The sequence below is a fragment of the Pogonomyrmex barbatus genome, unplaced genomic scaffold (genome assembly GCF_055798465.1).
Source record: "Pogonomyrmex barbatus isolate J1 unplaced genomic scaffold, ASM5579846v1 scaffold4, whole genome shotgun sequence".
Lineage (NCBI taxonomy): Eukaryota > Metazoa > Arthropoda > Insecta > Hymenoptera > Formicidae > Pogonomyrmex > Pogonomyrmex barbatus.
The window spans coordinates 9,567,194-9,593,070 of NW_028297138.1; the positions used below are offsets into that span (position 1 = coordinate 9,567,194).

Genomic DNA, 25,877 nt, shown 5'->3' on the forward strand with positions numbered 1-25,877 from the left:
GCATAGAAATGAAAAATATTCCTACTAAATTATGAGTTTTGCATTACGTAAGAGTGAAATGCGGATGCGCGCGCGAACGTAACAGAAGAAATGTCACACGTCGCGAAAACGGGAGAAGAGGCATCTGCCGCGAACGACGAATCAACGAACGAAGGAAGGAAGGAAGGAAGGAAGGAAGGAAGGAAGGAAGGAAGGAAGGAAGGAAGGAAGGAAGGAAGGAAGGAAGGAAAGAAGGAAAGAAGGAAGAAAGGAAGAAAGGAAGAAAGGAAGGAAGGAAGGAAGGAAGGAAGGAAGGAAGGAAGGAAGGAAGGAAGGAAGGAAGGAAGGAAGGAAGGAAGGAAGGAAGAAACGAACGAACGAAGCGCGCGCGCCATGCTGTTGGGCGTGAACGCGTGGAGAGCGCGGAGATTCGCGAGAGTGCCGTACCGGTCCGATCCGACGCAGTGCGACGCAACATGATGCGATGCGATGCGATGCGATGCGATGCGATGCGACGCGATGCGATGCGATGCGATGCGATGCGACGCGACGCGACGCGGCGCAGCGCTACGCGTCCCTGCGTTTTCAGCGGAAAACGGCTTTCGGAGTGCCGCGACGGCGGCAGAGGCGGTGGTGGCGGCTGCAGCAGCGGCCCGATCACATACCATCGCGCGGCCAACCGGCCAGCCAGCCAGCCAGCCAGCAGCCACCAACGGCGGACATCGGGTGATGGGCGCCGGCCGGCCGGCCGGCCGGCTTCAACAGCTGTGCCCGCTCTCTCTCGCGCGGCTCGATACGCACGCACCTCGCGCGCGAGCTCGACAATGCCGATACACCGCCGCCCCGATGCCACGGCGGCAGCTACGTTACGCTCTCACAAACAGGTTGAGGCGATAAGCGGGTCGGGCATGACACTCTTTCGAGAGAGCCAATAAAGATCGTCCGTCCCTCCTGCTCATTCTTGTTCCCCCATCATTCTTTTTCACTCGCTCCTTCTCCCTCTGTCTCACTTACTCTGCTGTTACGAACGCGTACCATATATATAACTTCGTCGTGTCAATGCAAGCACGGAGTACACACACACACACACACACACACACACACACACACACACACACACACACACACACACACACACACACACATATAGATGTGTTTTATATATATATATATATACATACGCGCACACGAATACATAGATTCTTGGCGGTATTCGCACACTACCACCATAACACTCTACCATTAGCACCATTAGCGCGCACACCATCTTTTCTCAGAAGATATAGATATAGATAACTCACCCGCACAGGTCAGCTTCCGGTTGGTCAGTCGACTCGACGATTTCCTCGAGCAAAATCCGATCGTCACTACCAAACACTGACATATCTCGTCAGTCCGCGGCACCGAGAGTCCCCGCCGAGTGAGTTTCACGTTCCTGACAGCCGTCGTCGCGGCTGCGAAAAGACGACGACGGATCTCGCTGCCTCCTCTCGATATCTTTTTCGTTATCGCTCACACTCTTTCTTCGTACACTCTTTCTTTTCTGCTTTCCTTCTCGCCCGGTTGTCCGTTCGTTCGTTCGTTCGTCCGTCCGTCCGTTCGTTCGTTCGTACGCTCCTTCACTCGCCCAACCGCGCACTCCACTCCACAGGGCGGAGGAGGGGGACAAACAACGCGCGTTTTATCAAACACGTCTCCGCTCGCGGCACGATATACGTATATATGCGATACTCGCCACTTCCGGCTCACGCCGTGTCTCGCGATGACCCCGTTTTCCTCTTCTCAGGCAGACACCGGCGACATGCACGGAAGATTCGTCCACAGGACAGCCACACGCTCCGCGCGGCGCGCACACACAACGCCCGAACGCGTTTTGTAATGGCGATCTTTGGCGGGAAACAGCTGAGGGCCCCCACGGCGCGCCGTGGATCACTCCGCCGCCCGGCGTCAGGAACGTCACTATGTGACTCGCACACGGGTTCCCTTCACTTCTGGCGGCGCCGATACTTTTACGTCTCACTCACGAAACGCGCCACACTCACGAGAACAGATCGACCATCAATGAATCTGTACGTGCACTTTTTCGATGAATGTCACAACGAAGACGACTCACGGGAACTCCTTCAAGTCGCACTCGCGTGAAGTGCACTATGCGAGACAATCAGCCGCGTTCACGTGATTACTCGCCCGTCCTGATCGATGTTTCAGCTTAATGTAATGGAAATATTCAGTTCCTCGTGCTCGCACACGCGTTTCGCATGTGTGTTTTCCTCTCGACCTGATTAAGATACGGGAATGCAGAGCGACTTTCCGCGTATCGCGCTACGCTCATACGCCGGCAAAATCATCACGCGCGCGAATACTCTCGCGCGCGTTCGACGCACATCGACGATAGCTCGCGCGCGCGGCAAGTCCGTGATGACGTATGAACCGCGTACGACGTTACGGTCGTACGGTCAACGAAATACCGGAGCGGCGGGAAGCGCGCGCAGCGGACGTTCGCAGAGAATCTCACCTAGTGGTGGAGAGCCACCTGGACGTATCGCGTCCTCGCCGGTCGCGCTCGTTCGTACAATCGCGGCGGCTCGCGCTCGACGGACAGGGGGGAAGTCGCGCACTTCGCTCTGCCCTGAGCGGCGACTCACTTCAGACCAATCCCTCGTCAGCTCATCCTCGTTATCCGGCTCGCGAATCCGGCTTTCTCGGTGGATCGTTGCCGTCGCGGATCGTTCAGTGGCACGCGTGAATCCGCGCGTTTACGCACGTAGGTGGCTCCCTACGGCCGGCCTCTCGCGGGAAATATACGGCGCCACGGCGCGGAACTATTTGCGCGTCGCGTAGGTTTACGCTAGAGGAATGACGCGGCCCCGCGCGGGAAACATCTGCCAGCTGGCCAAAGCCCCGCCCATAGAATACGCGAGTCTACTAGACCCCCCACCACCGTCGCCGCCGCCACTATCGCCGACCCACCGCAGTCCCCCTACTATCGCGGTCGCGAGCGTAAGCACGTATACGTAGTCGACCATCTGTGTATGCTACGGACGGCAGGCTCGCACACAGCGAATGTTCCCACCGCTGCGACGCAACGCGCCACACCGCACCGCGTCGTGCCGCACCCCGCCTCGCCTCGCTTCACCTCGCCCTGCTGCGCCTCGCTTCACCTCACCTCACCTCACCTCACCTCGCCTTGCCTCGTCTCTCCACGCCGCGCCGCGCCTCGTCGACCGACGCTCGCCGGACGCGTCATGTCGCGTTTACGAGGCGCCGGACGCGACGCGAAAGTAAACGGCCGAGACCACCGATCGTCACGACGCGTCTTGCATGACCAAGATGATGCTGCGCATCCCAACATGTCGGTCGCTGTCGTTCTATCTAATTATGCGAGCATGAATATCTTCCTTGCGCATCTCTTGCGTTATGGATGCTACTTATTGAAGGAACTGTAAAGAGTTCTCAAGGTACGGACAGATCGATGAAATCTAATGCGCGCTTTTACAATTAATGATTATTAACCAGCACGACATCCAGCGGACAAACTTTAATTAATAATGTTCCATTGATAACGCGTGAAATTCTTCATCTAGATGATATAAATATCTGCGTTATCGGCGAAAGGTATTCGCCAATCAATATCGCACACGACTTAGTAAAGTGCGACGCATACAGCTTTAAATCAAGATAAAAATTTATCTAATTGTTTAATTCGCCGATGTTTATATGATAAAATCCTGATAGTTCTTTATCAATAATAAATTTATGATAGCAAAGTAACATAGATTTGACATGCTCATAGATCTATAGATATTCGACTTGAATACATGAAATAGACAAAGTAATGTAATTTCTATTAAGTAAAATAAATTTATTATAAATTTAAAAATACTGAAAAAATCTTTATTTATTCGTTATTTTGTTATATAAATCTTTGAATATCCGTGATGTGCGTTTGACGAGTGTGTATATGTATATAAAATTAGTAACCCAATAGCGCTTTGACATATAAAAAAAAACAAATTGTGAGTCGAATGACTGCGAATTAAATTGAATAGGTTGAGGGATTTGGAACTTCTTCCCGCTTATTCAGTATTTCCCTTGCCACAATTAATAGTACATACTCCGTCTATAGGTTTATGAGCATACCACTGAAGATATCTCTTCTACATCGACAGGCTCTTGCAATATATTTAATTTTTTTAATGGAAATGATGGTTCATTGCAGCCATCTTGAACTATAAAGTGAGAAGATACATGGAATTCTTGCAAAATACATAAAAATAGAAATCTTTTTCGACAAAATAATCTATCCTAATAAATTTTCCATATATAAGATATAATTAATTATATAATTAATGATGTTACGTGATTATACATAAATATATATTATATATTAATATGTAACTATATATAATTATATATGGAAAATTTTGTATTTGTACTTAATTAGAACAGATTTAGAAAATATATCGAAAACTTTCCTTTTGCTCCGTTAATCAATAAATAATTATATATCTAGAATTGAATTATGGCTTTATTCTTAATTAGATATAATTTATTTTTAGATATATCGTTTATTGAAGGAAAGTTTTCGATGTATTTTACATGATTTTGTTAAAAAACATTTCTATTTTAACGTATTTTGCAAAAATTTTTATCATGTTTTTCTTCCTTTTAACTTCTTAATTCAAGATGCCTGCAATGAAGCAGCAGGAGCCTTAGATTTGTAGTATTTTAAAACACAAATTTTGTAAAAAGTCATCTCTTATCATATGGTATATTATTAAAGCCAAATATAAAATTTGTTTTTTTTTTTTATTAAAAATTGCGACGTATTGAACTATGCGAATTTAATACTAGGCTTACTACGATTTAAAAAAAAAAATCTACTGAATCTGATAAAAAAAAAAAAAAAATCCCGCAATAATCGTAACGCGTTTCCTTGTCAAATATTCATTTTATTTTCTTAACCCTCTATAGCCTACATTCTTTTCATTCACATGGAATGTTACGTCCTCTCTCATAAGTTTAATGCCACAATAAGAAAAGGCGCCAAGTATAAATTGAAAAACTGATATGTAAAGTCACAATATAGTCACGGCATAGAGGGGTAAGATTATAGTAACTACTATTAGATATTTTTACAGCATATTTTCATTTTCTCTAAGCGTTGATAATGATAAACATAAAACATTTCGTATTACTGAGAGAAAGGAGATCTGCCCATTTTCATTAATGCTCTACTATACTCATCCAAAAATTGCAATGTCGAAAATTAACATTCGAAATCGAAATACAACGTGAGTCTGCGCGCGATACACGAGATAGTTATCGCAGATTTAGCTACAATTTAAGCATAACATTACGGCACGAGTTCGAAAACATAGTCGGTATTGCTCCTTTGTACTTACGGTTGCATGATTCTTATTTATTCGACTAAAGCATAAATTTATTTTTTAACGTGCTTTACACGATAATCTCAAACAATCATAGAGAAAGTGTCGAATAATTTTCTTCATTAAACAAAATCCTTAATGTTACGTTTTATTTAGAAATAAAATAAATTTAATCAGCGAGCGATAAACACTTATTCAATCTCATTATACAAAGAACTGATATTTCGATAAATTAAATTTGAATCTTAATCTTAATCCCTTTAATGCCCTTACATATAATCCTTCGATGGCGTAAGTTTAATAAATTGAATAATGACGCGCAGTGTATTTCGCATATAAACATATTGTTATTTGATTCTGAAGCTCGCAAGATAGAATTTAGTCGTGAACAAGCATCAAAATCTCAATTTGATACGCGCATTTCGCATATAACGTGTCATTAAAATTTTGTGATAATTTGTGCATGAGAACGGGGGATACAATGTTGTTTGGCCATTCATATATGAGACATTCTCAATTTAAAAAAAAAAAAAATATATATATATATATATATATATATATATATATATATATATGTAAAAAGTTCGAAAATTCAGTTTTTGGAGATTCCAATCAATCGAATAAATAATCGACGAGTAACTGGGTAGTACTAAAATAGTATTTAAAAGCCAAAGAGTAGTATTTTTTAACTTCATCTGACTGCTTTGATTCTTAGAAATGACTAAGCAATGTATGGATACAATGTATATTATACGCATGCATCAGCCACTTTGTAAATTATATATAAGCCATGCATAATGTTTATAGTGCATGGCGTTGTATGATAATCTGAAGAGAGACGGCTAAAACTCTATATATAACAAAAACATCTTGCTACATATTATATACAAGACTTACATATTTTAAATTCTTTTTTTCTTTAGTTATATACAATTTTATTGGTACATATTACGCCATACGTGCAGAGTTGAATTGATTGATTTATTAAAATAGACGGAAATATATTCTTCTGTAAAAAATTGCATTCCTTAACGAGTTTAACATTAATCGGTATTGGATTGATAAAGAAAAAGATGTTCTTTGTACTTTGTGGTTGCTTTCTTCTTTTAATATATATGTATTCATTTACTCTGTTGAAGTATATTTATAAAATGCACAACGCCTGAATTGTTATTTTTATTTATTCGAGTAAACTAATTTTTATGTGATGGCTTGGTATGTGGTTGATGCATTCGTATTTTTATAATGCGGTGCAGCATGGATTTACAAATAATACTGTGGTTAGAAAAAAACTTGTAACAATACAAAAATGTGTTATAGAAAATATGTCACATATTTATGAGTGCGCAATACATACATTGAATTTTCCTTACATGCATATCAAGTATAAATATAAATATATATATTTTATATATATATATATATATATATATATATATATATATAATGTATAACATCGTGATGAAAAAATGTTAATTTTAATTTTTTTTCTGCAATATTATAATAGATTGTAAAGATGCTGTTTATTTTAAAAAGAGCAATCCATTCTAGAATACAGTTTTTAAGTGAGATTTGCGATTTATCTTTTATGCATATGTGTTTTATATTGCCAATTTAACTGTTTAATTTATTGTCAAAATTAACGTGCATGTTGATAAATGATAAAATATGTAAGAAATTATCATTCAATTATTTACAATTAACAAGAAATATATAGTATTCTAATCATCTCTTGATAATCATTAGTGACAAATTCTTGAGGATATTTTGAGATAAAAACCTTAATACCAAAATGACAAGATTACAATTTTTGGTTATAGGCCCATCATCTTTGATTATTTTTAATCGGTCGATTAAATTTAACTATTATATACTAACTGCAAAACTGATTGTTTTATTTTGTTTTTCCTGTCCATTTTCTGCAAATTATGATTTGTTTGTGTAAAATATAATACTTTTAAATTAATAATTAATATATTTGATTAAAATAATTTTTAAAAAATAAAATTTTAAGAATGATTAATTTCAAATTTTGCAATTAGTAACTTTTAAATTTAATTGACCAAGTTAATCGAAGGTGGAGATTGGTTATAAGTGTGAAATGTTTAAAATTGAACAATTCAACTGTCCGAAATTAGCATGTTTAGGCATGGTAATTTAACAAATGTCGAAGATATCATAAGAAATGTAAATGAATAAAAATTTTCACGTTTTCAGTACAATATAATGTATGTTTGAACGCGCAAATTTAATTCGTACTCTTTAAATATGTCTAATTTAAAAACTTTTTCTCAGCATTTTAGTATTAAGAGATCTGTGATATCTTGTACAAAAAAAAAAAGAAAAAAAAATATATATACACAATTGATATTAGTACTTAAAACATATTAGTCTTTTCTCTTTGTTGTTATATGTATTAAAAATATCTAATATTTTCTATATTTTTATATGAAATATTTAATACTAAATATTTCAAAAACTAAAGTATTTAAATAATGATATTAATCATTATTTACGTATATCTTATCTTTATTTTTCTGTTATGACTGCACTAAAAAAATTGCTATTATAACAATAATATTTTTAATACACATTGTAAGTTTATCTGAACGTAGGCATTAAAAATTAAATCACAACTGCCTTCTAGAATAAGAAAAGTCTTTTAACTTTAACAAAATCAGCATCTAAATTTTTTACATTTGTTTTAAATGAGATAATGAATCTACATATTAACATTTTTTTCAGTAAATACATAAGTAAAATACCTAACGAATAATATACATATGCAATAACGTATGCATATTGAAATGGAGATAATTTTAATTATCGTTATTTCGCACATCTTACCTGTAAATCCATGTCTAATTTGCATGTTTATGAAACTTATTTATAGTGCTAACTACATACTAATTTTGTTATAATAATTTTTTCAATCCTAGTTTCAACCTTTCCTGAGCTGGATTCACTTTGATTTTTAATTGCTGAATTAAATCAAATATTTTTAAAGAAGGTCCAACTTTGAAACCTGTTAGGTCTATTATTTGGTCCTTAGTAAGAATCAGCAATGTCTTTCCATCTATTTTACGTTTACTGAAATTATCGCAATATGTTGCACAATCATTAACTCGGAGAAATTGTGCAACGTCAAAGACATTCCACTCAGATGGCACTAGATCACCAGATTCCGATCCTCTTTGCACACCATCTGCTAGCCTTGGTATATATTTAGTACTTGCTGAAGTAACCTATGAATTAAATAAATAAAAATTTAGTCTATAATAAATCATATATAAAAGTATTTCAGATTATATATGCGCAAATGTGATACTTGCATTGATATACGATGTAGCGGCTCTTTCCTTGGGTGGTGGAGGATTCTGTACTTCGCTTTGCGTATCGTTCAATGCTTGATCTTGTCCAGTAGTAGGACTAGGTAAAGTTTGGTCAGGTCCAGCTGGCTCTTCCGCTGTTTCCGGTTCTCTGCTCCTTTGTTCCGGTAGACTTTCTAGATCACGCTCTCTTTCAATTTTTGTTCCTTGAGCAGGTTCCAATTCTCGCCCGCGTTCACGAGCCATACTAATACGTTCGCTCTGACGAGGTAGTATATTTTTGGAGCAAGATATCTTGCTACCTTTCTTCAATTTTCTCTTAGCTTTACGTTTAAGGCCTCTTGGTGATTTTACTGCGGGAGTAGGGATTTAAATGTAAAAATAAACATATATAAATAATATATGCATAAACGTGTGGGCACAAATATATAAATATATAAATGATACATACTAGTAGGACTAGTGTTTTTAATGTGTACACGCGGCCCTTCCAATTTGTGATCAACGAGATCACACCATCCAACGGGATAAATATCTGGACTTTGACAATCTAACCATTGATCATATTCGTCTTCCCAGCCATCAAAATGTACTCGTAATAATCTGCCAATCACTCTAGTAATAGTAGCAACACAAACTAATCTAGGATCCATCAAATCAGCTGCTTCAAGTCTCATTCCTTCGATAAATCCATGTTGAAGAATTTCCTAAATGTGAAAGATATAAATGTAAAAAAGTTAAACTCGAAACTGTAAAATATTTATTAACTGCATAATAATACACGAAAAGACCGTTGAGCTTTCAATATTGTTATGAAATGAATATTTATCGCTATTGAAAATAGCAATCATAAATTGTATCCATAAATATATAGAAAAATTACCCGATTAAATAATTGCACAGGAGCAGGTATGGTATTGGTCTCCATCAGGTATGCGTCCCAAGTAAATGTAGTAGGATCGTAACCCTTCGGTGGCGTTAAAGGCAAACCGTGTTGAGAACAAAAACCGACGGGAAAAATACATGGTGAACATGAATGATAGCAAAACCAATCAGCCCCGCTTGCGTCTTCGTCGTAACTGTCAATACGAATCATAATGTAATCTTTTTCCAAAACTTGCATAACTGTCGCTGCACATATAGCCGAAAGATTAAGCGGATCGATAGCTTCTATTTTCATTCCTTCCTTAAATGTGTACGCGAGGTGCATATGATGACTCTTTGGCACATGAAAAAGATCCTCTGTTGCGTCATCTTCAGATAATTTTGATTTAGAAATACGTTCCAAGTATTCGGGATACGCATCTAACGTTTGTCCTATTTTTTTAGCCCAACCGACAGGGTGTATAAGGGGTGAGTCTTCGTGACACCAAAACCCGTTATCCTCCGGCGGTGAATCGTAATATCTCACATGCAAACGTTTGCCAACAATCTTCTGTATCGTCGCTACTTTTACTTGTGAGATTCTATTTTTATCTACTACTTCTAAATGAAGACCACATCGAAAACGAGATTTCATGCTTTCATTTACTTTATTATAAAAATTTGTTGGCAACGTTCTTGCACCGGTTAATCGTCTCATCAAAAAATCTTTCCAATCTTTGTACTTATTTGCAATTGCTGAAAAAATAATTTAATATGTCAAATTTTACGCGCTCTTCTAAAATTAACGAGTGTTCTCTTTAATAGATTTTTTTTCATTTTACTAGAAATGTACGATTACGTACTGTTAGGTGGAATAAGAGGTTTTCCAATTGTTGCACACCAACCAACAGGATGTATATCGTTAGAACAAAGCGATACCCAAAAATCTTTTTCTGCATTCTGTCCGAAACCCTCGTACCTTAACAGAGCTCTGTATCCACAAACACGTAACACAGTTGCGACCCAAAACGAATCGGGAAAAGCCTCGCACACTTCGTCACAATCGGTATTTTCGACTTCTACTTTCATACCCACTGTGATATTATCCCAAATCTCTGATATAGGAGCCTAAAAATATTAATATAATGTAACAAGATATTTGTAACAAGATATTTATAAAAGTGTACATTTAACAGACAAAACAAAGCTTATCAGAAAAACTAACATGTTTGAAACAAGAGACTGGCGCAGCACAAAATCCAGGTTCTATAAGTTGTTGTGTCCAGTCGTAAGAACCTGCCATTTCTGCCGTTCTTTTTCTTCTAACCGGTAAATCCTCCGGCATTACTGGTTCTAAGTTAATTTTGTCCTTTTCTGATTCAACAGATTCTTTGACAACTATTTCTTCCTTCACAACGACCTAGGAAATTATAACGTTTATGAAATAAGCATTTCTAACTTTTTGTCATATATTGTGTGTCTATATATTAAATATTAACTTACATCCGGTTTTGTTTCAATAGAAGATGTTTGATTTACAGATACCAGTTGATCCCCCGAGTGAGACGGACTATATGTTGAATCAGCAGTAGGTGTTGTGTGTTCTGAAGAACGTGCACATGCTCTACTGCAAAATCTACGTTCCTTTGTATAAAAGGCATGTTTTACTCCAATAGCACCACATTTTTCACAGACAGCTATAAAATGAAAATTTGATTTATTTTATTTAGCAAACTTTTCTGTAATAAGAAAATATAAAATCAATTCAATTTGTCAATCTTGTTCAAATCTTTTTTATCTTTTTCAATATTTATAGCTTCAATTGCATTTTTATTTTTCAAAAAAACTATTTAATAATTTTGTATTTTAATAATTTTTAACTCGGATTATTACTATTTTTCTTTTGAATATTGATATTAATAATTGATATCAGTTTAACTTATCACATTAAAATTAACGTTCCTTGTATTTGTAATATTATAATTACCAGTCTCATCATTTTATTCATTAGTTAGATTACGCTGAATGATGATATGCTTACCTATACCATCCTTGCGAATAGGAATAAAATTTAGATCAGTATGAGGTTGATAAGCAATTGGCGTTTTTAAAACGAGACCTGGATGCTTTATTGGTTTTATTTTTCGATTACGATTGTCTTGAATAGTTTGAGTCGCTGCATTATTCACAATTTGTTCTCGTTCTTCATCACCAATGTAGTCTTCTAATGTTAGGTATTCATTCATCTCCTGTCTTTCAGACTGTGAATCATATTCCTTAAAAAAATAGGAAAATCACAATATTAGCAGTACACATATGAAAATTTCTTCGATCTCTTTTAAAAACAAAACTCACTCGCTGAATATCATGAGCATCTACAGCCTCCATTGCCTCATCAGGTTCCGAACACTCATTTGAGAATTGCTGCGGTATGTAGCGCACCATAGTAGTAGGAGCGATGTGATGATTTCTGAGATCTTCATAGGGATGCGAACCATGTGAAAAAAATGGGTTTTCACCTTGACGAGCATCCAGCATGAATTCATGAGGCTCTCCCATCATCACATCACTCATCCATACCATCCCTAGTTGTTCGGGCAATCCAGGGATGGAAGTATACACTGTATTCATACACATATCCATTCCTACATTCACACGATTCACCAATTGTTAGCCGAATTATTAATAAAAAAAAATATTCATTCATAAATTCTGTTTGTAAGGAGGAATGTATAATACTATTTTCCAGTCAAGAATAAAAACCAAATACCAAAGCAAGTTTTTTTCAAATTTAGAATTTGAGAAGAAAATTTAGAATTTAAGAGAGATACAATCGGAATAATAATTCTTTTAGAAAGTATATCGGAATAATACTTCTTTGAGATAGTAACGAGTAAGATAGTATTAAGTGTATTTTAAATCGGTTTAAATGTATTTTGAATAAACGGATTCTATTAAGTCGAATTTTAATCTGCAATTCTCAGATCGTGGAACATGCGATTCTGTTTAATATACGCCTACCGCATGATGCATAATAGTGAGAAATCTACCAAGTTACGAACTGCTTGCGTCGATCGCACTTTCTTGCCTAAATTTTTAAACAGCGTTTAAGATTGAGAAGCGACGCTAGAAATACTTTTATTTAACCCCTTCTACCATACAGTCGCGTGTCTATCACGCGTTTAGCGGCGTCCGATGAACGTTCGACGTACAGATAAATGCGAGGACCGAACGAGGTACATCTCGTCGTCATCACCGTCACCGTCGAGAGGAAAACAATCGGCCGGCCGCAGATGAAAATCGTACCCCATAGAAAAACAAGTACGTACCATTAGAAGCTTGCATGTCCATGACAAAGAGTCGTTCGTAGATTTCCTCGATGTTTTTTCACCGGTATTACCGTAGTCTACGTTCGTCACGAAGCACTAATCCCATCTCGAAAGGCATGAAGTACATCGCTTGGACTTCGTCTCGCCCGTAATCGGAGTTAGTCGAAATCCATCACCTTTCGCGACATTGTCGAACAATAGGGCAAAACATTCGGCGGTAGGCCGTTTCGCTTCGGCCCCTCTCTTCCCCCGCCACTATTTTCGTCTCCCTTAGCAGGGCTAGCAATCACTAGTGGAGCCAGCAAAAACGGGCCGCAATGATGGATTCGTACACCACTGTCTCTGTGTCGATTCATATTTAATTAATTTTAATCTCCATAAATTTATTCTTTATCTTTCTTCGGTGACTGGAATTGAAAAAAATAGAAAGTAAGATTAAAGTTAATTCATATTGATAGAAATGGACTTGAGGTGAATGTCGAGAAACGATGGTTTGTCCACATGTTCCAATAGCAGAATGTGTTTTCTAGGTAACTTTCTGGATTCTAAATAACGATGTTTCCTTCCTCAGAACAACCTCGATTAAAATATTCCGATTAATGCCCTTTTTTACTAATGTAGATTAACTTTAATCTCTGCTTAATTTAATTTTTATCTCTTTTGTTTTATTTTTAAGAATTATAGAAAAAAATAAAAAAATAAAATAAACCGAGATTCAAAAATTGATTCAAATATTGATACAGATATAATTTAATCAGTGATTAGCTTAAGTCAATTATCAAGGATTATTACGGACTATTTTGTTAATGTCGATATAATTATTTATATTTTATTGCTCGATATGTGAAAAAAACGTTAGAGGAAATGAATTGTACGTGCGTTTTATTTGAATTCTTTTTGAGTGCAGAAAGGTGTAGATGGTTAAGTGTACTTCTGTAGTTTTTCAATATGCAATGAAAACCTAGAAATAGCATGACTTTCTGCACTTAAAAAGGACTCGATAATAGTTTATTGCGTTGCTTGTACTCCCTAAAATTTTCGATACTTAAAGCAAGATAGATATTTGGGGGCGATGGAGGAAGAAAGAACAAGAAACTTAAATTTAAAAAATATAAATAACACGAAGATTTAATGAAACGCAGTGTATATTTTGTTTTAAATAATTCTATAAAGATCAAATTAATTTCTAGAGCTTTTTATTGCCATATTTTAATCGACAATAAATGTTAATTTTAATAAAAAACGATCCTAATTTGAATAAAAAATTAAAAAAATAAAGAAATTAAGGAAAAAAAAAAGAAATTATATTGTCAGAATCGTTTGAAGATTATTATATTAAAATATAAAATGTGCAAGAAAATCAAATTTATAAAAGAATAAATATATATATTTTTAAAATATAAAAAGATAAAAAATACATATATAAAAGATATATCTTTTTATATTTTATATATCATATTTGGACAAGTTAAATTCATAGAAATGTAGCTTTAAACTTTTTTAACTATTATGAGAAACGAATGTCTAGATATGCTTTATGATGAAATGTTTGAACCGGAAACATTGAGCTGCGCGCTGTTGTGCGCCGTGTACGAAAGAGATGTCACAAGGTGAAGACATCATTCTACCTACGGGAAAATATTTAACAATTTATTTGTGAGCTTGAGTCATTTGCTGTTCTTCAAATTGAATGATTTGTACAGTTCGACAGTATGGTAATTGCAAATATTTTGAAATTGTAATTGACATTTGAAATGAATGGCTAATCTATATGTATAACCTGTACATGAAGTTTGACAATTTTATCAACGATATTTTGAAAGATATTTAAATTATGAAATATATTATTATTGTTTGAAAAGTTTATCTAAAGTGTTAAGTGAAAGATATAACAATCAAAATTCCGTTGCTATTAATTTATTGAATAAATAGTTATATTATTGCATGATGTGCATTTGAGTAATTATAAATTATATCCGTCGTTTTACAAATAAATGATGCAAATTGTTTTGATTATATTAACGTATTCTTTCTTGGCAGTCTGCCATATTTAATTTTCAGAGTTTGTTGAGTGTAATATTCTTGATCATATGCACCTGTACTTACATCAGATCGTTGGCTCCGAACTTGTTTGACAAGCGACTAGGCAAGGTTGGGTATGTAAATATTTTAGTTAACATATTTATTATAAAAATATATACTCGTATGTATATATACATACTCAGTGTATATTTAATAAATTCTTAATTTTAGCTTTCAGGGTACTTTTTGGAAATGTGCTAGGATTGGAGAGAGAGTAAGCCCATATGTGGCCGTTTGTTGCGTCTGTTGTGCGTTTTGTGTTTTATTTTGGTCGTAACATTCCTACATGAGTCATTTTGATCATGATGCATTTGGTGTGTATTTCTAGAATATATCGTAATATATTTGTATATTAAGATTCGAGATGTCAGAGAATAAAAGATTTTAATATCCATTTGGCGACAAACAGCTATATTTGTCGTTTTAATAATACATAAAAATACACTCGTTTAAGCTAGACTTAAAGTCAAAACGAACGTCATTGCTAAATGCATGATAGTTTTTTTTTCTTATTTGTCAACACGTTATTTTTTTCCCCCAAAGCTATATAATCCAATTTGAGCACATTTTCTCTCATTGCATCTCCATAATATATTTTTTCCCGTCCTATAAACAACAACATTCTTTTAATATAGTTATTGTAAAGTTATTATATTGAGCATTCTCTGATATACAGGGTTCGTTAGATAGGTACATTTAACATATTTTTGCTCTGGGATATGCTACCTCCTCTTTTGTCATTACAATAAACCCGATGTAACTAAAACTTGTACTCCATATGATGGACATTAAGTTTAACATCATTGAATCGCTTTATCTTGTAAACCTTCAACCAACCTTAATGCTCTCCGGATATCGCTTACACATTACTCATATTAACATTACTCATATCGCTTTACACAGTTATCTTAATTACAGAACAAGATATGGTTCGTAGTTTTGCGAGGAACATTAACTAAATGATCTTGTTACTTTGCTAGAAATTATTATAAGATTATTTGCTGTTAATTTCTCGTAACTTTATACATAATAACATATATATATATTGCTACTCCATCATATACACATGTCATCATCGAAATGCACGTATGCAATTTTCGAGATAATAGCTGAGCATATTTTATTATTACAAAAAGCCGAATTGATTTAACGCGTTTTATTTAAAAAGCGATATATCGGTCATTCCTCACTGTTTTAACCACTTACGCTATACCTAACGTGGTCTCGCTTTATTACCGACATGTATAAGGTACGGTTTGTCTACAGGTAATTTAAAAAAATACATAAAATAACCGAAGTGACCTATGATATTTCCTAAAGTTTTCGGTATGCTATTATATGTGTTACGGATATGGATCTTATTTCAGATATGACGTGATAACGCTCGCTAAGATGCCAAGTATAATATCGATTCGCTTTCTTACATCACAATAAACAAAGATATTATCGTCTTATATCTTACATACAAATTAGTATGCTAATTATTTGTCTGCATTTGGGTACGATCGCACAATTGCTCGGAAAGATCAATGTGATTCATCGATGAAGACGTATTACAATGGCAACGTAACGGATGTTCATTTTAATTGAGTCGTCACTGTTGTTACGAGATATATATATATATGCGCACATCAAGATTGTAATTCGCATATAAGCGATTAAACTTTGCGGGCTACCCGTTCGTCAACAACAGTGACCGCTCAGTTCAGATAGACACCCTGCATATATAAGGCTTTTGACGCTAACGTTATAAAATTACCTCAAGTTATCTATTAACCCCACAAAAGGAAATGATCACTTCGTTTCTCAAATAACAAAAGTCCCTTTCTTACATCTTTAACTCTCAGACAGCAATACATTCTTTTTGGCTCTTATTTTTATTTACTCTCTCACTCGTCAGTTGCTTCGATCCCTTGTTGATTTTTGACTTACTATTTATTCACCTAATTTTATTTCTTTTTGTTTCGCTAATATTTTGAAAAGATAGATGAATTGTGAATACAATGAAACTATCTAACGTAAAGAAAAAAAAAATTTATTTCCCAATAAAAATAAGTTTTGAATTACTAAACTGTTCGAGAATTAAAATTATCTGGATAATACTATATATTTAATCTAAGAAAAAGTATATTTTATTCTTAAACTTCTCGCACGTTAGCAACGGATAAAAGGGTCATAAAAAATACATTCGTAAGCGTCTTTCCGTAAAAATCCGTGGCGGTTATCTCGGGCAACATTCGCTCGTAGCGTAGATCAAACTCCCCCTGTTTCCACTCTGCCACGCATCCAAGCGTTCGCTTTCCTACGATCTTACCCTGTAAAAAGTGTTCAAGTTTTCGCTTTTCTTTCGATCTTTTCTCGCGCTACTAAGAACGTCGAGCTGACTAATTAATCGGAACAGCCAGTTTTCTTTCATCAACCCTTTGTCTTCTCATTGTCGTTGTCTGAGAATTACCCTCCCCCTCTCCCTCTCCCTGCAATTTTCGCTTGTGAGACTTCGTCAATTTCCTCTCGCTTATCCTCGCTGTTTGTCGGATCGATGAGCACAATTCCATGGCTGGTTTGCAGAGTAATTCCTTTGGCGAGGGAGTAGCTGCCGTCGTTCGTCGTTCTCGTCACTTCACGTCTTATCGCACTGTCGAGAACAATACGAGACAGAGCGGCAGGACGATCCGCTTGCTGGCGATGATCGCAGATGCGTCGCTGCGATCCTTGAGACTCTGGTCGTTGCGATTGTTGTGCTTGAAGGCGTTACCCTGCTCCTTGATTAAGGGAGCGCGCGGATCCGCGGTGGTCGACGTGGTCGCGTATCTGTTGTTGTGAATCAATCGCGCGGTGCTCTTCTGCATCGCCGGCGTGCTCACCTGCTGATAAAAAATTCGATTGACCATCGTCCCTTGCCCGGGCTTTGACTTGCCTCGGTTCGGTCGCTTCCAGTTGGTCGAGGTGACGCGGTTGGGCATGGTTACGCGCTCGATCTCTGAAAAAGCATCCACACGAATTATGGATACAGGGTGAACTAGACGCTTCGCTTTTTGGACCTCTACTTTTTCTTTAAATTTTTTTTTTTAATCTGGCTTTTTTCATCCATCAGTGACGATCAATTCAAATTTTATTTATCATAAATCTGGATATTAATAATAATTTAATTATTTTTCTTACAATTGAAAAGAATAAAGAATTGGAATATTATTTTCAATCGTGCACGAAATCGCGTTTTATTTTTATATTGTTAGGTTGTCAAAAAGTTAACGCTATGCGCGATACCAATTATATTATATAAAATTTCCATCGAGCATAACTGTAATTGGATCACGATTCTCGTTTGATAGTAAGAAGAATAAAGAAAGATGTTATTTGGTGTTTATTTGGTTTTATGAATGTGATTATTTACCATACACCCTGAGAGTTGCCTCGGCTTTTCCCATGCTTGAGGAGGCTGAGCACGTGTATTCACCCAAATCCGTTTTCTCCAAGCGTCTTATCTTCAACACGATCGTCGTCTTCCATTCCTCATCGGGGTCCCCTCGCTCGTCGATTTCGTATCTGCTTCTGCATTGACATATCACTTACATTTAACGTCCGCGATAGGGAGGATAGATTCCGTTATTCGACATCTCGTTAGAATAACCGGATTGCCACTGGAATCGATATCCGAAATCGCGGTGACCGAGGTCAGGAGCGATTTAGCAAAAAGCAATACGTTTTGTCCCTTATCACTGTGGAGATTGTCGAACAACGGATTCGAACTGTGCCCGGGGATCAGATAGACCAAACTGTCAATATTGTCTTGGCACATACCCGCTCATGATGACTTGCTCCTTTCGCATCCACAAGTTAATCGTCTTGGGATAAGCCTCGATTAAGCAGATTAGCGACACGTTTGTATCCAGAGGAGAACTGAGCAACTGATTAGGTGCTTTTACACTAGGAGGGACTGGAAAAGAAATGAGAGAGTGATAGCTGATTTTAACGTTTATATAATTATTCCTGTTTAATTTCTGAATTTTTTTGCTAATGTAAATAATGTATTTTTTTAAACAATTTTATCTCTCATGTGATGGCATAAATTTATGTCACAAGAATAATTATTAAAGTAGATAATGTGAAAAACTCGTCTACAACAATTGATTTCAATATCGATTTCAATATCGAGTATAAAATTATAAATCGTTTTCGCGTACTCACAATTTACTTTTAGATTAACCCTCTTGCTGACCGCCGGAGGCACTTCGTTTCTCGCTATGCAAAGATAAGCCCCCATTTGCCTCCTGTCTACCCTGGTTAATTCTAGTTTCTCGCCAGACAGGTTGTCCACTAGAAAATCGTATGTTGTATGAATATCTCGTTGAAAGCTGCTCCCTTGCCGACCATATAAGCCGACGTGTTAACGCGGCCTGAGTAATTATTCGCGAAATACGCCTTTGGGGCACGCAACGATAAGCAGAATATGAATTTGTAGCAAAGTTTGTCGCTGGAATTTATTGCCATTGGTGGTACAGCTTACATTAATATTTCTGCCTTGGCATCAAGAGATACGTGAGTTTACGTACTCCAAGATTAATTATTAATCCTTGCTTTACGTTTTAATCAAACGTAAAGACCTAAATTCAAAAGTTCTTAAATTTATTGTCGTTGTATCAATAAAATTTATTTTAATGTTTGTATCTTAACGTGATTGATGAAAATGATGATTGATGGCCGTATGAAATGCGTAGAAATATTATTAGGGATTATAGTTTATAGATGACAACGATAAATTAATTTAGTTAATTAGGATTTTTATGATATCAGATTGTATTTGTTCGCGTCCTATTTTAACAGAAATACCGTTTAATCCGTAAAAACCGTTTATCATTAAAAATGAGAACTCATAACGGAATTTTGAAAATCCATATTTCTACTACATATTTACAATTTCCATTATCCAATGAGGAATTGCATTAACGTGCACATGCAGTAGACGCTTTTCAAATAACTGAAAGATAATGAATCATATTATTATCGAACGAACGGCCGACATAAATCACATGTGGAATGTGTCGTTCCATGTTCGTGATAAAATGTGTCAGAAGTTTAATAAGATTGATCAAAAATACAAGATACGTGATTTGTTCTGACAGCTGACGAATTCGTATAGCACTGCACTCACTTGTATTAAATTAATAATTGTCGCATGTTCGATTATCGAGAACGGGAATATATCTTTTTTTATTTCAGAATTTAATTATCGTGCACTAGATTTTTATTAATTATGTTAATTGAATAACGTGATGTTGTGGAAAAAATAGATTACCTAAGAAAATGCAGTAATTTTCATTATATTAATTTACTAATTAAAGATATTAAAAATAATTAATAATAACGTGCACGATGTTATAACACTGTGCACTATGTTTTTGCACATTTTTTTTTTTTTTTTTATTATAAAGTACATTAAATGTACGTTGGCATAACGTGCATTGAAGAAAAGAATTGAAGACTGATATTAAAGTCTCTTTTCTATAAAAAATCAAACAATGTCACAAAGCTTTGAAAATCATAACTGATAAATGAAATATACAATGAGTCTATATAAAAGCTTTTCATTGAAAGATACTGTAAAAATATATATTATGCGTTGCACTCTCTTCGGGATGTATCGAGCGATATTGGAAATCGATTGATTGCTAAAATTTGTCTCTCTCGTACGATGTCAATCATTTCAATTGAACGTCAATGGTTCTACAAGCACTCTCGTTTAATTCCGCGTGAGTCACTGGCATTCGCATGATGTTGCAAGTATTTCTTTCAACCGGTCGATCTATTCGCGCCACGCGATCCACCGCGACTGCACAAAATTCCTGGAGTGCAGGTGTCTTGCGAAATGCAGCGGAACTCAACGTGCCCGAAGGATATTGAAAGTCATTGCGGACAAACTAATCTCTATTCGATGGAACGTGTTCCATCGTAATTGCTTTCGATCGGGATCACCTACGTGTGCGAATTTACGATATCTTCATATCCCCTTAAAATGTTCGACTATTTGATTGAGACACATTGGATTACTGGGATTATGCTAATGATGTAAAAAAAGTATATGAAATATTTGCGAGAATATTTATGAAATGTTGAAGTTTTCCAAGAATTTCTATAACTATTTGTAACATCTTAAGGAGAAAAGTTATTTATTATAACTTTCAAAGCTTTGCGACGTTTGATTTATGAATTGACTTCTCTAATAAAAAGAAGAAATTCGAAATTTTCATTTTGGAAGAAAATTTTCTTCTATCGCTAAATGATAAACTCACAGTAAATACGCAATTAAATCCACAATAGTGTTACACGACGTAAATAGTGACGGGAATTATTCATTCGTGTTGCGGTTTCGTTCGCTCGTGAGACAAACGTACGTTTCACGTGGCAAGGCATAAAGAGACGATGGTTACAGAGATCGCCGAGAGTGACAATCTCGGGTTTCGGAATTAATATCTTACTTTGTATCAACGGATCGTGAACACCCCTCACGAGTATGTGATCACTTTTCTCACGTCGCCAGAACACGCGAGGCGGCGGCCGTCCGGACGCCTTGCACGACAACGTGGCGTTCTCACCCTCGAGAACGGAAACCTCGCCATCCGAGGTGCCGGAACTCAAAATATCGGGCGGCACTGGAAGAAAGAGATTGGATAATATTTCGTCAAGTGAAATATATATATATATATATATATATATATATATATATATACATATATCAATACATCATATTAAATCATATTAAAAAATTGTGCGAGAATACTTTTATTATTACATCATTGTCATTATTCACTGCTCATATAGTATGTACGAGAACAATATGAGAGAGATTTAAGATAATATTTGAAATATTTTTTTATAAAACATATGTTCGTAGTTAAATTATCTGATTTTTTATTAAAATCTGTATGTTTCATCTCAAAATAACGCGTAATGATACGTTCATATTTTCAAATTCAACAGAGAGATTGGCCGCCAAATAAGATTGGAAAATATGAGTGTTGTTTCCATGAAAATATGTTAAGAGAAAGTTAAGATAAAATAAGATGTAGTGAAATATGCCGTACAAAAAAAAACATCAATCCGTAAGGAAGAATTATTTCACGAAAAATTATACTATCTAATCCACAAAACAACATATATCATAGTGAGTTACAAGGCCACAAAGAACACGTCAAAAATTTATGACTCTCGAGAACGAAAACATTTCCACCGACATAATTCCTTATGTATGTCTCTTATGGAATTAATCTCCCGTTACTCGTGCGTTTTTTTTTTTTTTTGGAATAAACTATACAGTTGCAATTGTCCCGTAAAATTGCAATAAGGAGAAATAATTGTATTGTATACATTTTAATTTCGGTTGAAAAGCAATCGTAAACTCTGTTAAATTAATATTTTATATGGCAATTCATTTTATTTTATTTTTTTGTTGTATCGGACCGGACGCTGGGAGCGTATAAAGCTCGATAACAAAAGAATAGTAAAGCAGTAGAATAACAAGCGCGTTTTCTAAACTGCATTGTGTATATACGTAAATGTAAAGTACACTGATCGTTATATCGTGTACATACCTAAGCTTTTGTGAAATAAAGCTTTCAATGAATTTTTCGATACCGCACTTGCGTCCATCTATCACAAATTCAACACGTGTGTCCGAGGATTATGACATAATTTTGTCCGATATCACGTGACGTTGTCTTACGAAACAATTTACGAATTGGATCGAAATCGCGTGCCACGCGAAACAATATGTCTTCATACAAGTCTCTTCGACGTCTCCCCTTCCGTCTGGCTGGAACGAAACTTCGCCGACGAAGACTGGCGGGTACGTGGGCCATAAAGAATCGGTATTGCCATCGTTCTAACCCGATTTAACCGGGGACGTTGGCGAAGACGACCGAAAAGTCATCTCGAAATCATTCCCGTCACACTCGACGGAAATGAAATATCGGTGGGACGTTCCCTCCGCGGGGAATGCTCTTCTAATGGAATTCTATCCAATTCGAAGGGCCGTTCGATTCGTTTCAATTACAATGATCCAAAGCCGAACAAGTATGTCGCGATATAACACACATACACCGCGTACCGGGCGATGAGAAAAAAAAAGAAACGGGGGATGGCATTTTTTCTTGTTTCTACGCAAAGGAATTTCATTCCATTCGAGAGACCGCTTTTTGGTGTCCGACGGCAAGCAGACGCGTACGCATGCACGCGCGCGATGGAACGCATTCCCGGGCTCATCCTTTGGCCCGTCTCCCTCATTCCGCCTCACGCACAAAGTAGATGATATTTTGCCGAGCTACCTCCACGTTACGGCACGATATAAAAGTGAAATTGTGTGTTTCACGACGCCGTAACGGAGCGTAACGAACGTGCCGCGCGCATCACGCGGCCCGAAATTGAAGTATTCAACGTGCGAGAGGGGCAACGTGCGTCTAGGATATTACCGATGCATAAGCCGAGCAAAGCAAAATATTAAAGTTGCGCCGATATAATTAACGTTAAAAGAAGATAATGTAAATTTGATGGAAACAGTTTAGTTCAACGTTTGCCGACGTACCAGGCCACAAAGTATGAGCATCCATCAGCTGAGACAGTCAGCGAACACCGGTAGACTCTCTGCCAGGTAGACTTTCGAACTTCGTTATCGCGTTTAATTAAACTATAAATTAAAGCGCAGCCGTTAGCGTTTCTTATATGACCGATAATGCTCCTTGTAAACTAACTCCCGAATCGATATTACGTTCCCCTCTTCCGAAGGGAACACGTGTTACAAATTAAGCTGGCCCGAATAACTCGCGCACGACGGGCACATACCGAATCGTTTAACGGATCCCCCTTAATGGAATTAAAGAATCTAATATTTAGAGGCCGGGAATTTCTCAGCATTTTTTACGAGGTCGATTAACGTCAGTCTGGAGAATCACTTTCAGCTATGAGTTACCGAGGATGTGATATTATAGTTGCGCCACGCGCATTGTGTCCGCGTCATCGTCATCCTGCATGAACACGCATAACGAGAGAGATCTCCGTGTTGCACGATATGCATGTGCATATGTGCGCAGCGGAGCCTATTCAAACGCGCCGCTGCAACGGCGAGGCACGCATATTTTCCGGCCCTAAAGCCGGCCCGGCCTAATCGAAACGCGGTGCGTGCGTGCGTGCGTGCGTGCGTGCGTGCGTGCGTGCGTACGTGACGTCTCTGCCAACAGCCGCAAACCTGACCGGTCGGCCGGAATGCGGCGTAACGCGTGCAATTAGGCATACCTAGGACGTCCACGCATCCCAGCTGGCTCAACATGGGCTTGGTGTTGAGTTGGCACATGTAGCAGCCACGATCGGCCTCCTTCAGCCCCCGAATATGCAGCTGCCAAGTGGCCTCCTCGTCCTCCCGCGACTGCGTCTGATTCTTCGTCTTGGCGTTCTCCAGGGTGACGAAGAATCGGGTCGATTGGATGACCTTGCGATCACCCATCGACAGTATCGTCTGATCCTCAGCACGTAGCCATCCCACCTGCGAAGCAGCGACAACGACATTCGTTATTTTCTATCGTTAAAAGCGATAAAGGGTTGACATCTCCCTTGATGAATTTTTCCTTGACGAAATCACGAGGGGGGGAATTAACCGAAGTTGCTTCTGCAGTGAGCGCGGACGCAAACATGCGACATGAATGGCAAGTTCCTTTTACGTAAATTAAAATTTTATTGAAAATTTAAGAAATTTTTCCAAATAAAAATATTTTCATAAATTATCTTCCTATGACGACGCGTGAATATCGGAATAAATATATAAAATGTTTTGTCACTTCACACGTCATCGTTTAACGACAAGTACAATTTGATGAGTATCGACTTTTTTTTCTTTAATAGCAGAACATGTAATGATGCGAATAAATACGTAACGATTTTTCATTGAAAAAGATTGACAAGTATCAACTGACATAAATTTTCTGCGATACTTGAAACTAATTTTCGTGCTATAGAAAGTAACAGAAGAAAGATCACTATTGGAGAAGGCGTTTTACGTCGCTTAAGTTATACTCCTCGTCTCGGAATGTTATTTTTACGCGACTTTAATGGAACTGCACGAACGTCTGTTTTATTTTCTAAAGGTTAGTGGAGTAGATGCAGCAGGAGAATATCCGCTTAAGGAATATCGTTAAATGCTACAACTGCTCAAAGATTATCCTCGTTAGAAATGAAAGAAAAATATTGGAACGTCAAATAAAGTCACGAATAGACAATCATTTCTTCTAGCTAACTATGTATTAATGTATTATTAAATTTTACATATTTTAAACACGTCTGAGAGTTCCTGAGAGCATAACGTATAAATAAATTCAGTCGTCACTCGCTGATATATTTATTTCATATTTTTTCCTAAGAATTGATCCAGTCTATCAATTGTGGATAGTTCGATGCATAATCCATAATGATATTCGGCAAACCCCGCGCAGAGATTAACATCAGATATCGTCTTTCGCTCGTGTCTCGCTACGGGTTTGACGAAGCCAATATGAACGAGATGCTCTCCGAACAATATTATATCGCGCGCTATCGTCAAGTGTACACGTATGTGTATGTGTATGCACGTATATATACATGTATACATGTATGGGTGTATGTGCACGTTGGCAGTAATTGCTTTTAGGCAAGTACGCATATTGTACCGGCTTGCACCCCGGATTGGGTCGGGCCGGTGCGGTTGGCGGCGGCATTGCAGGAATCAGCGACGACGAAAGGTTCAATTTAACGTCATATCTAGGTACCATCGCTTCACTTAACCGCCACCAGCCTTCGCTGCGTTATCTCTAACGATGCACTTGGTAATTAATCTCAAGTGACTGTTGTGCGACCCATATAACCACCTCTGGCCATACGCGCGC

At 37.2% G+C, this 25,877-nt stretch overlaps 4 protein-coding genes across 10 annotated transcripts in view; 1 reads left to right on the forward strand and 3 right to left on the reverse strand.

The window, feature by feature from the left end:
- Positions 1-2,888, reverse strand: part of crp (transcription factor cropped) — a 141,843-nt gene extending 138,955 nt beyond the window's left edge. Inside the window, exon 1 of the mRNA XM_089080892.1 lies at positions 1,281-2,888. Coding sequence (XP_088937018.1) covers positions 1,281-1,363 — 83 coding nt within the window. The 5' untranslated portion in view covers positions 1,364-2,888. The remainder of the gene's footprint in view (positions 1-1,280) is intronic.
- Positions 2,889-4,910: 2,022 nt separating this feature from the next.
- LOC105423578 (polycomb protein Sfmbt) lies at positions 4,911-13,205 on the reverse strand. 5 transcript variants are annotated; one of them, XM_011633362.3, is made up of 10 exons: positions 12,892-13,205; positions 11,918-12,207; positions 11,604-11,838; positions 11,066-11,259; positions 10,788-10,982; positions 10,426-10,690; positions 9,582-10,318; positions 9,150-9,405; positions 8,702-9,051; positions 4,911-8,614 (listed from the first exon to the last, which is right to left on the reverse strand). In XM_011633362.3, the coding sequence occupies exons 1-10, from the start codon at positions 12,911-12,913 to the stop codon at positions 8,285-8,287; spliced, it is 2,874 nt and encodes a 957-aa protein (XP_011631664.2). In that variant the 5' UTR covers positions 12,914-13,205; the 3' UTR covers positions 4,911-8,284. The 5 variants fall into 5 exon arrangements, with proteins under 5 accessions (XP_011631664.2, XP_088937013.1, XP_011631665.2 ...); XM_089080887.1 differs by having other exon boundaries at positions 11,918-12,147; positions 12,892-13,204; XM_011633363.3 differs by having other exon boundaries at positions 11,918-12,183; positions 12,892-13,203.
- Positions 13,206-14,440: 1,235 nt separating this feature from the next.
- ksh (transmembrane protein 167A-like protein ksh) lies at positions 14,441-15,379 on the forward strand. Of its 2 annotated transcripts, none has more exons than XM_089081344.1 (3): positions 14,441-14,629; positions 14,932-15,047; positions 15,145-15,379. In XM_089081344.1, exons 1-3 carry the CDS (start codon positions 14,582-14,584, stop codon positions 15,248-15,250), a joined length of 270 nt encoding a protein of 89 aa, XP_088937470.1. In that variant the 5' UTR covers positions 14,441-14,581; the 3' UTR covers positions 15,251-15,379. The 2 variants fall into 2 exon arrangements, with proteins under 2 accessions (XP_088937470.1, XP_011631667.1); XM_011633365.3 differs by having other exon boundaries at positions 14,444-14,606.
- Positions 15,356-25,877, reverse strand: part of LOC105423580 (lachesin) — a 49,499-nt gene continuing 38,977 nt past the window's right edge. For both annotated transcript variants that reach the window (XM_011633366.3, XM_089081343.1), the window contains exons 4-9: positions 24,259-24,505; positions 21,450-21,623; positions 19,162-19,290; positions 18,775-18,910; positions 18,368-18,525; positions 15,356-17,953 (exon numbers count right to left, since the gene is read on the reverse strand). In XM_011633366.3, the coding sequence (XP_011631668.2) occupies positions 17,601-17,953; positions 18,368-18,525; positions 18,775-18,910; positions 19,162-19,290; positions 21,450-21,623; positions 24,259-24,505 (1,197 nt within the window). In that variant the 3' untranslated portion in view covers positions 15,356-17,600. The remainder of the gene's footprint in view (positions 17,954-18,367; positions 18,526-18,774; positions 18,911-19,161; positions 19,291-21,449; positions 21,624-24,258; positions 24,506-25,877) is intronic.